Here is a 13,669-nt window from a genome sequence, read left to right as displayed (position 1 = left end):
GGTCAATCGAGGGAGACAGACCACAGTTAATAAAAAAGCAAGCTACTTTTTGATGGTCAAGTGCTGCAGATAATAAGCAGAGGGAGGTGACAGTGAGGGGGCTATTTTTGCCTGAGCAGTCTGAGAAAGCTTCCACGGATTGAGATGTCTGAGTCTAGGTCTGAGTCATCTGGCACAGTCATCTATGCGCAGATCTGGGGAATCGAGTCGAAATGGCAAGTGCAAAGGTCCTGAGGCAGCATGGGATAATATTTGTCAGTTTGGAGCAAAACTAGAGCTTTCCACACCTGCGAACCCGTGGTGCTATTGTGACTGATAATATTGCTTGGTTTGCTAGACGGACGGTGGGGGCTATAATTCGGTTCATGATCAAGCCAACGGAACACATTCTGCTTCCTGTATTGACAGCCCAAGTTGAGCCTGGCTGGCTCCCGTGGGGACATGGAATGAAGTTTGGGGTAGGGGCTATCTCTTTTCCACCTCTTGTCATTCTCCTTGTCATCGTGTCCACTCTCTCCACCAAGGGTTCTCTGTCTCACTCCCACAGACAAGGAAGAGTCAGAGGCTCCTGGAAGGGGACAGTCACGTCACATAGAGTTAGGAGAGTCAGGGTGGAAAAGGCTCCACCATGGGCCTCTGCCCTCTTATAGAAAATACCGTAAGGAGGAGAAGAAATGACACCCAAGTGTCATTCAAGGCTCTAGAGAGCACCCAGCCTGACCTCTCCCACAGGAAGTAGCAATGACAGAGCAGCAGAAGCGAGCAATCAGAGAGCCGTGTGTGGGCTGGGAATATCGGTGACTCCCCTGCAGAAACTCCTTCCCACTGAGCTGACATTTGATACAGTAATTCATCACACACTGTCGAGTAGGATGTGGGCGCTTGGGGTGCCTCAGCGGCCGGGGGGAGGCGGGGAGACAGTGAGGAGGGGAACATCATTAGCATCTGGCTATACAGCTCACGCCGCACTGGGAGAAGGAAGAGAAGGGGCCAGGCTGCTGAGACCTGGACCAAGCATTCAAGCGTCCGCACCTGCTCCATATTCTACGCAGGCTCTTGGCGTCTCTGTGTCCTCCATGGCTCCGAAAAGACATCCGGGGCCTGAAAAAAAAATAAGACAAAATTTCAAAGCTAAGAAAGGCAGAACAACAGGAAATAAGAGGTTGAAGAGTGTACCAAAGGGGGGAGGGTGAGAATTAGAAATAGAGATTTAGGGGCGCCTGGGTGGCGCAGTCGGTTGGGCGTCCGACTTCAGCCAGGTCACGATCTCGCGGTCCGTGGGTTCGAGCCCCGCGTCGGGCTCTGGGCTGATGGCTCAGAGCCTGGAGCCTGTTTCCGATTCTGTGTCTCCCTCTCTCTCTGCCCCTCCCCCGTTCATGCTCTGTCTCTCTCTGTCCCAAAAATAAATAAACGTTGAAAAAAAAATGTTTAAAAAAAAAAAAAAAAAGAAATAGAGATTTACCATGAGCCTCGGACTCGCTCTCACTTCAGACTTTGCATCTGCTGTTGCCTCTGTCTGCCTGGAATATTTCCCTCCACCCTCCTCAGCTGGTTAATGCCTGGTCGTCCCTTGTCACCCAGTTCTGGTGGTACTTCTTCCGAGAAGCCTTTGTTAACCTTTTAGGGATGGGTTGGGCCCCTACAGTCGGCGATCCTGGGCCCTGAGCTTCCTGTTACTGCGTTGATGGAGGTGTTCTCACCCCCTCTGGCACGCCTGTGCCCTGGCTTGGTGAGGCCCCAAGGGCAGGGGGGATGTCTTGCCCATCACGTTGGCCGAGTCCCTGGTACAGAATAGACATCCAATGGACCAATGATGCCATGAAAGGTCAACTGAAATCTTGACACTGAGCTTCCTAGCAACCAAAGCAAAGAGGGAAGCAAGAGATTACATAGACTTGTCCCCAGCTTAAACACACACGCACACCTGTTGCTGGAGATAATACTCATTCTTCCAAGTATTGAGCTATCAGAGAAGTTTCTTCTATGAGTCCTCGTGAAAAGGGGCACCAAGTAACGTGGCAAAGTACAACCTCAGTAATATTTTTCCAGGAAGTAGAAGAGGTGACCTCTAGGAGGGCTTTGGCGGGCCTCGTCCTGAACTGCAAGACAAGGGCATGACATCAATTCCCTAAAAAACTCTATTAGGAGGCAAAGCAGCGTTTTATCCAGGAAGCACGTTCAGGTGACTGAGTGCTATGATTTCTTTCCCCTCCCCCTACCCCCTCTCCTCCTCTTCCTCCACGTCCTCCTTTTTAGACTTTATAGTAAGGTCCAACATACAAAAAAGTGCACAGTTGTTAAGTATATACGTCTCCATGAATTTTCACAAACTGAACGCACCAAGGCATGGACACTCATATGGAGACACAGAACATTCCCAGATTCCCCCCAAGTCCCCCTCATGGCCCTTTCAGCCACGACCTTCCAAGGGTAACCACTAAACTGACCTCTAGCACTATAGATTGGGTCCCCCCCCCCCATTTTTTAACTTTACCAAAATGCAATCAAATGCCTTTCATATGACATTGTGACATTCCTCCGTGTTGGGGGCGGCTGTGGCCCATCCATTGTCATTGCTGTGTAGTATTCCATCATGGGTACAGAGCACTCTATTCATTCTACTCTACATGAGAATTTGGTTGTTTCCAGCTTTAACCTGTGATGAATAAGCCTGCTGTGAGCATCCTTCCACATGTCTTTTGGTACAGGTATCATACATTTCCATTAGGAATGCACTAGGAGTGGAATTGCTGGGTTCCAAGTTCTCTCTGTGTTGGGTTTTAATGGATACAAACAGCTTGCTCAAGTGATCGAATCAGTTTACCCTCCTACAGCAGTCCACCCCCTTACCAGCGCTTGATATCGTCCTTTGCATTTATTGATTGTTTTGGGCGCCCTGTGATCCCACAGCGTGATTTTAATTTGCGCCTTTTCCCGTGTTTTTGGCCGTTATTCTCTTTGGCGAAGCGGTCTTTCAAGTCCCTGGGCCACTTACTACTGCTTTACTTATTGGTTTGTAGCAACTCTTTATATGCCGTGGATTTAAGTTCAGTTGTTGGATATATGTAGCACAGATCTCTTCCTCCGATCTGTGGCTTGCCCTTTTCGATGCAGTAATTGGAAGTATTTTCTGAAGCCCCGAGTCTCTTCAGACCTGCCCAGGGGCTAGGAAGAGGTCAAAGGGCTCCAGAATCCCCCAACCTGTATCAGTGGCCATAGATGCCCTTCTTTAGTTTCATTCTGTATTTGATTGATTTTTTTGGACTCCCATTATTTTCCACCTTTCTGCGTTTCTGGAATTGCACTGCATTCCACAATCACGCGTCTTACACTAAAAAATGACAGCACTTTCTTTTCCTTTGTCCCATAATGGTGCAGCTTATAATCAGAGGCAGCTCAGATTTGGTGAAACGTAGTATCCTGGGGCCCAAGTAAGATTTTATTTGAAGAAAGGTCTTTAATTCTTTCCCCTCCACCAAAAAGCCACTTTGATTTTTTTTTTTTTTTCTGGTTGTTTTTATACTTCACGGAACATCAGGATCACCTGGGGGAGCTGTGTCCCCTGTAGCTTCCCCATCCCATCTCCCGAGGATTCGACCCAGGAGGGAATCTCGGGGAGGGGAACTCTTCCCTGCTTCTTTTAACAAGCCCCAAGGTGAACCTGAACGCAGCATCGTGCCATGTGAGACTCGTGGTTCTCGTGCTCGAAAGCGTGTCAAAATCCCCCGGAGGATGTGTTAGAATATAGCGGGCTGGTCCCCAGCCCTAGAGATTCTGAGTCAGGAGGCTTGGGGCAGCCCTGGAGAATCTGCATTCCCCACGAGCTGTGTCAGGTGATGCCGAACCCGCTGGTCTGGGGTCCACGCTTTGAGGAACAGATAGAAGGGACCCCCTTCTATACAGTTCTCTTTTCTTAGAAGAGTTTCTGCTAACAGTTGGGAGGCAGACACTCCCACGGGCCATGCATCACGCAGACACTCCTGGCCCCGGTTCGTGGCCTCTGCACCCGGCCCGCTTGTCTCGGTTGGTGGGGAAACAACGGATAGAAATGTTGCTAAAACATGTTGTGCCTCATCAGTGAAAACTCCATTTGACTAGGCTTATTAAAAAGACAACATTATTGCAAAATGATTTAAGTGCTTCATTTGCGAAGGAGCAGAAGAGGAGATGAGACGCCTCCAGGAAGCTGGCTATAAATATTCCTCAAGCGTGCAAAATCTGCCTTGATGCAAAGTGGGGTTTTTTATTTTCACGAGAAGGCAGGGCTTGTCCTCTTATAGGGACTTCCTATATGGCTGCGGGAGCACACGGGGGGTAAAAATGACAAGGGGGTGTTTTCTTCCCTCCCTGGAATGTCATCTAGGTTTTTCCCAAGAATTTAGTCATTGCGGGCCCCGGGCACTCTGGATGTCTGGCCTCGTCAGCATGACAAGTTTTCACTTTTTGGTAAGGGACGGCCGAGAAGACAGAACCCACCATCCTGGGGCGGGAACCGGAGATTCAGGTCAGGAAGTCCGTTTGCAAAGTGCTGGGGTGTTTGGCCCGGGAGGTTATGATGTGTGGCCGGCCGCTGATCTCTGGAGGGAAGGGAAACGACTTTCCAAGGGCTGTGTGGCCTAGTGGTGACTGAGTCTGGAACATATACCGGGCCTCCTGACTGCTACCACGGTACCACAGCTAAGGCCCCCCAGAGGAGTGCACAGCTGGAATGTTCTGCATGCCTCAGTTTCCCCGTATGAAAATCCAGGCCATAATGCCTTCTCTACCTACTTTGTAATGCAGATGAGGAATCTGGGGACTGTGCAAGGGATGGGTATGACAGCCCGACCCGGGATGTCCGGTCCAGGAGCAGAGAGGGTGGGTCAGGACGGTTGGCTCTGGATCCTCATTGCAGTGGGACTGTGGGCAACTCCTTCCAGGCTCTGAGCCTTTGTGTCGTTGTTGGCAGAATGGTGACAGTGGTGGTTCCACATTCCTCTCTACAGGGTGGTGTGACGAGGTGCCTGTAGAGTAATTATTACAGGGGCGCCTGGGTGGCTCAGTCGGTCGAGCGTCCGACTTCGGCTCAGGTCATGATCTCATGGCTCGTGGGTTCGAGCCCCGCGTCAGGCTCTCTGCTGTCAGTGCAGAGCCCATTTCGGATCCTCTGTCCCCCTCACCCCCTGCCCCTCCCCAGCTCATGCTCCCTCTCTCTCAGAAACAAATGAACATTTTTTAAAAAAGGAAAGTAATTATTACACTGGTTCTTACACGAGTCTTTCCACATCTCCACTGTTGCTAACATATATGTGATTACATCTTAGCTATTCCTACACCCCTCAGAGCATTCAGTGCCAACTGCATGAGTAAAGGAGATAATGTTGAATTTAGTAATTCAAGTAATATTTAACGAGCGACGTGTCTGTGCCGGCTGCTGTGACACATCCTTCGCCTGCTTTATCTCGTTTTACCTTCAAATCAAACTGTGAGGACGGTGTCATTCATACCCCAAGTTCTAGATGAAGACAGCGAAGACCAGAGAGGTGGAGCGATTTGTCCAATATCACACAGCCGGCGAGTAGCAGAGCTGGGCTTTGACCCGGCGTCTGGCTGACTCCAAACAGGCTGTGAAAGAGGAGGCTGGAGCGGCTCATCCTTTAAGACGACCCGGAGCTAGCCAGGTGACAAGGTGGGGAGGCTGTGCGTCCCAGGTAGAGGGCACAGCAAGAACAGAGAGAGAGACCGGGGACCTGGGCTGGCACCCACAGTCCTCGCCGTTGGAAGGTCTGATGCATGTGGGGAGATTTGGGGGTAGGGTCAGTCGCCGAGGCTGGGCCAGATCCCAGGGGCTGTGAGAACCACGTGAGAGGTTTGAACTCCGTCCTGAAGGTGGGGGCCAGAGAGAGAGAGAGAAAGTGTGCCCATGAGCTCAAGTGAGCCGGGGGAGGGGCAGAGAGGGAGAGAGAGACAGAGAGAATCCCGTGCAGACTCCCGACATGGGTTCAAACTCCCACGACCCGAGTCGAGATCAAGAGTCAGACGCTTTACCCACTGAGCCACCCGCGTGCCCCTAAAAACCATTTTCAAGATGGGATATGTGGGTGAGAGCATCAGAGGGATTATTTCCTCTTTAGGGGGGTGCTATGGGACCTTGGAGACCCCTTCTAAAGCTCACAAAAGTCCATAGCTTCTGCTTCTCCCACCCAAGGCCAGTCGGTGATGTGTTGTCCTGTGTGTCCCTCTCTGATGCATGACATATGTCCCAGCCCACCTGCAAGCGTGGTGCCCATTCCCGCCAACCTGCCGGAAGCTGTGGATCCCTCCCTCCCTCCTTGGCTCCCGGATACATTATTAATTCACTTGGCATATATTCTTGGAGCCCCCAAGAGGCAGTTTGAAGGTATGGCTAGGAGTAAAGGCTCTGGAGCCAGGCTGCCTTGATTTGCATCCAGCTCCGCCACTGGCCGGCTGTGTGTCCTTGGGTGAATGTCCACACCCCAGTGCCTCAGGTCCCCATCTGCAACGCAGAGGTATCAGTCCCCAGCTCTCAGTGTCTCTGTGAAGGTTCTGTGGGTGTGCCGGACCCATGGTAAGCACCCTCTGTGATAGTGATCATTATTTTTTATTAAATTTATTTATGTTATTTTGTGTGTGTGTGAGACAGAGAGAGAGCAGGAAAGAGGCAGAGAGAAAGGGAGAGCGGGAATCCCAAGCAGGCTCCATGCTGTCAGCAAAGAGCCTGACTTGGGGCTCGATCCCACAGACCGTGAGATCCTGACCTGAGCTGAAGTCAAGAGTCAGAGCCTCAACCGACTGAGCCACCCAGACGCTCCTGTGGTCGTGATTATTATTAAGGGAACTATTACCATCACTTAGTAGCAGCTGGGAAGAGAAGTACACAGGGCGGTCCCTAAACGGGTGCCCAGAGTGAGTCTCTGGAGCCCTGGAGCCCGCCAGTAAGCTAGAGATTTGTTCTGAATTTCGCCTCATGACCCAGGCAGCTTTGAGGGCAGATACCGTGAGATTGAAGCCCAAAGCGGCCAGCTGGCTCTGCAGCTGGACAGACCCTCTGCCTGTTGATTTATTTTCTCCCCATCCCCTCTTTTTCTGCTTTCATTTTCCATCTTTTCTCTTAATTGCTCAGGTTGACAGGGGTGGGGCTTCCCTTCTGCAGGGGCTCCAGAAAGCTCCCTTTGGTCATGGCCCCTCGGGGGTGGGTGGCCTTGCCTTTGAACCACACCCAGCTGTCTGTTTCGCCTCCTTTCCCCCACCCACTACCTCCTGGTCTGCCCCAGGTACACCAAGGCTCCTGTACTGCTGACCCCCAGCGTTGAGTCAGGTGGCAGATGTGGGACAGGACGGCCCTGTAATTACGAGTGAGGACCTGGGATTCAGGCTGCTCAGCTGGACTCCCCCGTGTGACTTATCAGCCATGACATTGAACAAATCATTTCACCGCTCAATGCCTCAGTTTTCCGTTCTGTGAAAAGGAAATAAAAATCCTCTCCTCATAAGGCACTTGACAGGCACACAGCAAGAGATTAGCACATGTCTCTCCCCAGCATCTGATGAGTATGAGCTATTTCTCCTGCAAGGGCTTCTAAGGAACCAATGCTTTTCCTTACATTGAAAAGTGCACAGTGAAAGGCCACTGCTTGCTCTCTGTAGACCAGACAGTTTGGGGAGCTTTGAGAACTCTTGAATATAAGAGCCAAGGACAGGGTTGGGCTCAGACATGTGGGTTTATCTCCCTAGCTCAACAGAAAGATCCTTGAAGGCAGGGCCTGGCACACAGTCGGTGCTCATATAATGAATGATAAGCGGCAGTGACATTGACAGCCCAAAGGGGCGCACGTGTGCTCAGCATTTAATGCCCATCAAATGTTTTGTTGCCATCTCCCTCAGGCTGCGGTGATGCCAGGGCACGGGATATGGAGTATTTCTGTTTGACTCTATGCCACATGTACAGCACATTTATCCGTTTCTGTCCGCTTCTCTCCGGCAGACTTTTGGAGTCATGGTCCCTGAGTAGAAAGAGAGTTTCTGATGATTTGGCTTAAGTGGTGGATCCAGGGAGGTTTTCAGAATAATTTCTAGTTAATTGGTGCCTGAGTAATCGGCAAGGACCCTTCTGGGTTTGCAAACCAGGCTCTTCCCTCATTAAACCGGTTTTCATTTTGCACTCACCTAATAACTCTGGGCATGGTGCCCACCTCTCACCTCTGTGAATAAAGCCTTTGGGCCCTGAAATGTGGGAAGGGAGAGGGATTTGTGGGGCTAGGGGAAGGCCGGGGGCTACTCGTCTCTGGGAAAAGCGTCTGTCATTTCCCTAATCTGAGAGGACTAATTGTCCTTTGGACTCCAGACTTGGATTGTGTAGAACTCAAAATTAATGCATTAAATTAATGTTGTGCTCCCTTTGCTCAGGCTGATTAGCACAAATGAAATTTCGTACTAATTGTCTAAGGCAGAGAGAACACGATCCTGGTGTTTAGGCTCGATGCTGGTGGTGGGGATGGGAAGGCGGGGATCAGGGGCATGATCTGGGCGTTCCTGGATCGTACCAGCCTGTGTTCAGAGCCAAGTGCAAACGATCGCTCCCCCAGTGCCGGTGCTGTTGTGTGCCCGTAAGGAAATCTAACCCATCTAAAGCCAGGTGTGAGGCCAAGATTAGGAAGAGATTCTGGCAATTTCTATGCCAGCAGTTCTTTTTTTAAAGTTTATTTATTTATTAAATTTTTTTTTTGAGAGAGAGAGAGAGAGAGAGAGAGAGCACAAGCAAGGGAGGGGCGTAGAAAGAGAGAGAGAGAGAGAATCCCAAGCAGGCTCCAGCTCTCAGCACGGAGCCCAACGCGGGGCTCGAACCCACGAACCTCAAGATCAAGACCTGAGCCGAAACCAAGAGTTGGCCACTTAATCGACTGAGCCACCCAGGGCCTCTATGGCAGTAATTTTTAAGCTTGGTTGTGCTTAAGGACAACCATGGCGTGTGTTGAACTTCAGATCCCTGGGTCCCACCACAGAGGTTACGGTGTGGGCGTTCTGGGAATACTGAGGAATATACTGGGAATATTTTAACAGCCATCCCAGGGGACTACAGGGCAAATGTTTCCCCCAGAACACTTTAAAGATGACAGTGGGAGGAACAGCAAACGGAATCCCCACCCCAGAGACAGCCCGGTGCACCCTGGGAGAGCCCCTGGCTTGTTAAGTGGCGGTTACTTGGACCAGAGGGATCTGGGCTCCCGTCCCAGCTCTGCCACTCACTTGCTGTGTGACTTCAGAATGCTCCCCCTAAGCCTCTCCCCCCCACCCCATTTCTTTTTTTTTTTTTTTTAATTTTTTTTTTTCAACATTTATATTTATTTTTGGGACAGAGAGAGACAGAGCATGAACGGGGGAGGGGCAGAGAGAGAGGGAGACACAGAATCAGAAACAGGCTCCAGGCTCCCAGCCATCAGCCCAGAGCCCGACGCGGGGCTCGAACTCCCGGACCGTGAGATCGTGACCTGGCTGAAGTCGAACGCTTAACCGACTGCGCCACCCAGGCGCCCCCACCCCCCACCCCATTTCTATAAAAGGCACATGTAGGTCTGAGCAGCTACTGGTGTGGTCACCTAGACGGGAAGCCAATGGGCAGGCGGAGGGGAGAAAAAGGGGGGCAGCATAGAACGTGCAGAGCAGCAGCTCTGGTTTATTTGTTTGCAGCTCAATTTGGGGGGACTATTTTTTTTAAGATATTTGTTTTGTGCTCTTCTGATTATCAGCAGTGCAGAGATGCATCGTAAAGAAACCGGAGTCCCCTGTGAGCCCACACCCTTCTAGGAAAACGAGAAAAAAAATCCCTATTAACAGTTTGAGAGTGCCTTTTTCTGTACAAGTAGAAAGAAAACAAGAACGAGCACGGGCCAAACATCCTATTCTGCTACTTTGCTTTTCTCCCCCACCGTTGGCCATATATCTTGTTTTTCCTTTTGTTTTTCATGTCGAAACATACAGATCTTCATCTGCCTTCTTCATGGGGCGGAGGAATGAGTTTTGAGACCACCTATGAGCTGATGGTATTGATGGGAACTAGCTTGGGGGGCGGGGCAGGTGGATTCCACGCCGGAAGGGCCCCTTGGTGTCTGTGACAACACCCCACAGCCGCTCCTTGGTGCCACACACAGGGTCTCATGGGAGAGTGAAGCGTGTAGACATCTTCAGTCACGACAGTTGTGGCATCGGATGGGAATGCCAGCAGGACAATAGACAGTCCTTAATGCAGTGCGTTTCACAGCTCAAGAGAAGAAGGGATTTGTCCAAGGTCACGCAGTGTGTCTGGACTAGAACCCCATGCCTTACTTCTATTGTTTTCTTTTCCTTCCCTGTCTTGACTTTGACCACTGCCCCCATGGAGGGAGTCTCCGTTTCCCAAGCGACCCTGCTGCGTAAGGTCATTTCTAAGCCTCTTGGTCATAAACAGTCCACTTCCCGGGTTCTCGCCTCATTTGCTTTGGCAAAGCCTTGAACCTGGAAGGCTGCACTTTGAGACAATAATAACACAGAAGCCTTGACCCATTTGGCATCTGTAGTTGGTCACTGATGGGGGGAAAAGTCAGTGCAAGTTGGATTTCATTAAGATATAAACATTTTTATTTTTGCCCCTGGACATGACTACAACTCACGCTATTTCTGGACCACAGCCTTCAGAGTATGAGCACTTGACTTGAGACATTCTTCCTTTCTTAAACCATGCCCCTAACACGTGACCATGTGATTTCCAGCTTTGATATCATTAAAGCAGAGCAAATGGAAAAGTAGTTTGAATGCATAAGCCAAATTTTTTAATTCCTTTTTTAAAAATAAGTTTGGCATCTGAAACTGTTTGACGAGACACATGCATTTTAAAAATTAGAATTTTAAGAGTTTGGGGGGCACCTGGGTGGCTCATGTCAGTTGAGTGTCCGACTCTTGATATCTGTTCCGGTCGTGATCTTGTGGTCTTGAGATTGAGCCCTGTGTTGGGGTCTGTGCTGACCGAGGATCCCTGCTTGGGATTCTCTCTCTCCCTCTCTCTCTGCCCCTCTTCCACTTGCACTCTGTCTCCATTCTCTCAAGAAAAAATAAACATTAAAAAAACAAATTTTAAGAGTTTTTTTTAATGTTTTTTTGTTTTTTTTTTTTTTTTTTTTTTTTTTTTGAGACAGAGAGAGGAGGAGGAGGAGGAGGAGGGAGAGAGAGAGAGAGAGGGAGACAGGATCCGAAGCGGGTTCTGTGCTGATAGCAGAGATCCGGATGCGGAGCTCGAACTCATGAACCGTGAGAGCATGACCGGAGCTGAAGTTGAAAGCTTAACCGACTGAGCCACCCAGGTGCCCCACAGATTTTAAGAGTTTTGAGAAGCAACTCGTATTATCTCTTCCAACGCGTTCCATTTAGTTTTCGTGGAAACTCCTGGCCTGGTCGTGTTTTATAGGTATATACAAGAGCTAATTGAATCGGTAATTACAGCAGAAATGTGACAGGCATAAATGGGTGGGGAACACGCACAACCAGTACTGGGTGTGCATGGCTGTCCCCTGGTGGAGGCAGGTGGATCACAGGGAGCCACAGAGAGGTTTCCTAGCTGAGGGTGTTCTTGTGTGGTGAGCATCTGCGTGTCTTACCAACGGGAGCCCATTGATCCGTCCAGCAAAATGGCTCGCTGAAGGATGGGTAAGGAGAGCTTCTGCTAGAATAACTTTTTTTTTTTTAATTTCTATTTTTCTTAAGAGAGAGAGCAAGCAGGGGGAGGGACAGAGGGAGAGAGAGAATATTAAGCAGGCTCCCCACTCAGCGTGGAGCCCCGTGTGGGGCTCAATCCCACCACCCTGGGATCATGACCTGAGCTGAAATCAAGGGTTGGACACCCAGCCACTGAGCCACCCAGGATAACTTCCTTTAATTGAACATTTACTACGTGCCAGCACTGCGCTAACTTTATGTGGATTATCTCATTTAATTGTCAAGACAATTGTCTAAGTCATGCCCCACCCCTTAACGCTGAGGAAACCGAGAATCAGACAGGCATCCTGCGTGGGGCAGTCACACAGCTAGTGAGCATTGGGCCAAGAATTCTAACACATCGGGACCAATAACATTCTGACCATCACACCCCAAACCGCCTCATTACACGGAGATGCTCTTTTGCCACAAGAGCCCGTGATTTGTCCGGGTTGGTCCTGTGGAGGGTGCCCGGGGGGAGAAGAGTTGACGTCCCTCACCACGAGTGACTCTGCTGTAACCCTCCCATTCCAGGTTGCTGAACTGACCGCGGAGCTGGCTGATGAGCACTTCAGAGGGGATGTGGCCTGCCAGGTGCTAGAGAGTGAGCGGGCAGAGCGGCTGCGGGCCTTCCGGGAGGTCCAGGAGCTGAAGGTGGGTGGCCCAGGGGTGGTGGTGGGTGTGGCTGAGCAGGGTGGCTGGGAGCCTTTGGGTCTACCCGCCTCCTTGTCTGCTCACATGTGGGAGCCGGAAGACTATAAGCAAGACTTATACTGACTCTCATGTTCAAGGTCCTGGAGGACATTTGTGTCTTCCTAAGCCTTGACCTTGGAGGTGCCTTGGATGAGGACTATGTAAAGGGTAGACAGTCCTTGGTTACCAAGCCACCATGGGCGGGCGGGGGGGATGGCCAGGCCCAGGCTGCACTGGGCTCCAGTTTGACACCCTGGGGCTTTTCTTCCAGAGCAAGTATGAGCAAGTCCAGAAGAATTTGGGAGAAGTGCAGAAGCAGCTGGGAGAAGCACAGCAGAAAATTCAGTTGGGTGACTTGGAAAGGAGCCACACAGGAGGAGGTAAGCAAACCAGGACTCTCAGGATTAGACAGGGGTGAAAAACATGCCGTCCTTTTGTTCCATTCATTCGTTCGTTCATGCAGTCGTTCGCCCTGAGCACTCAGTATGCCCTAGAGGCTGCATCAGGGGTTGTCATTTTGTCAGAGCAAACGGCCACAGCCCTGCCCTCCTGGAGCTTCCGGTCTGGTGCAGACATTAAACAGAGAACCCAACAATATCCCAGATAGTCCTTTATCAAGGTGACAGGTACAGGTCAGTAATAACGCAAAGAACGACCCAAACAACAGTGACTCTATGGCAAGGCCCCTTTACAATTACATGAATAGTTTTGATATAGACGACATGGATTTTAGGTTAAGGCATTTCGGTGGTTACACGCAGCATCTGTGAAATGGCATTTCTGGATTTGAATCTGGACTTGAATCTCTTTGAGGTGGGTGGCTTTTGGGCAGAGAAATGAGTGCTTTGGCTCCCTCGTCTTTCAGATGGATGGATTGATAGGAAAGGCGGTTGATGGAAAGTGGTTAACGCCACGTGCATGGCAACTTTATTTATTGCTAATGCTATAGTGGGGTCATCATCCATCCATGTTCGTAGGCTGTGGCACAGAAACTACTACCCTCCCCATTTTGAAAAATGTTTATTTATTTTTGAGAGAGAGAGAGAGAGAGAGAGAGAGAGCAGGGGAGGGGCAGAGACAGAAAGAGAGAGAATCTCAAGCAGGCTCCTCACTGTTAACGCAAAGCCCAACGCGGGGCTCAAACTCAGGAACCGCGAGATCATGACCTGGGCCGAAATCAAGACTGAGCCACCCACGTGCCCCATACCATCCCCATTTGAGAGTGGTGCCAGGCACTCAGCAGTTACTGGAT

General features: G+C 50.4%; 1 protein-coding gene across 3 annotated transcripts in view; it reads left to right on the top strand.

Moving 5' to 3' along the window:
- MYO18B (myosin XVIIIB) overlaps positions 1–13,669 on the top strand; it is a 259,923-nt gene that overhangs the window by 115,105 nt on the left and 131,149 nt on the right. For all 3 annotated transcript variants that reach the window (XM_045459579.1, XM_045459578.1, XM_045459580.1), the window contains 2 exons: positions 12,259–12,378; positions 12,689–12,797. In XM_045459579.1, the coding sequence (XP_045315535.1) occupies positions 12,259–12,378; positions 12,689–12,797 (229 nt within the window). The remainder of the gene's footprint in view (positions 1–12,258; positions 12,379–12,688; positions 12,798–13,669) is intronic.

The sequence above is a fragment of the Leopardus geoffroyi genome, chromosome D3 (assembly GCF_018350155.1).
Source record: "Leopardus geoffroyi isolate Oge1 chromosome D3, O.geoffroyi_Oge1_pat1.0, whole genome shotgun sequence".
Taxonomy (NCBI): Eukaryota; Metazoa; Chordata; class Mammalia; order Carnivora; family Felidae; genus Leopardus; species Leopardus geoffroyi.
The sequence above is the reverse complement of the archived record's forward strand: the minus strand, read 5'-3'. Positions and strand labels throughout refer to the sequence as shown.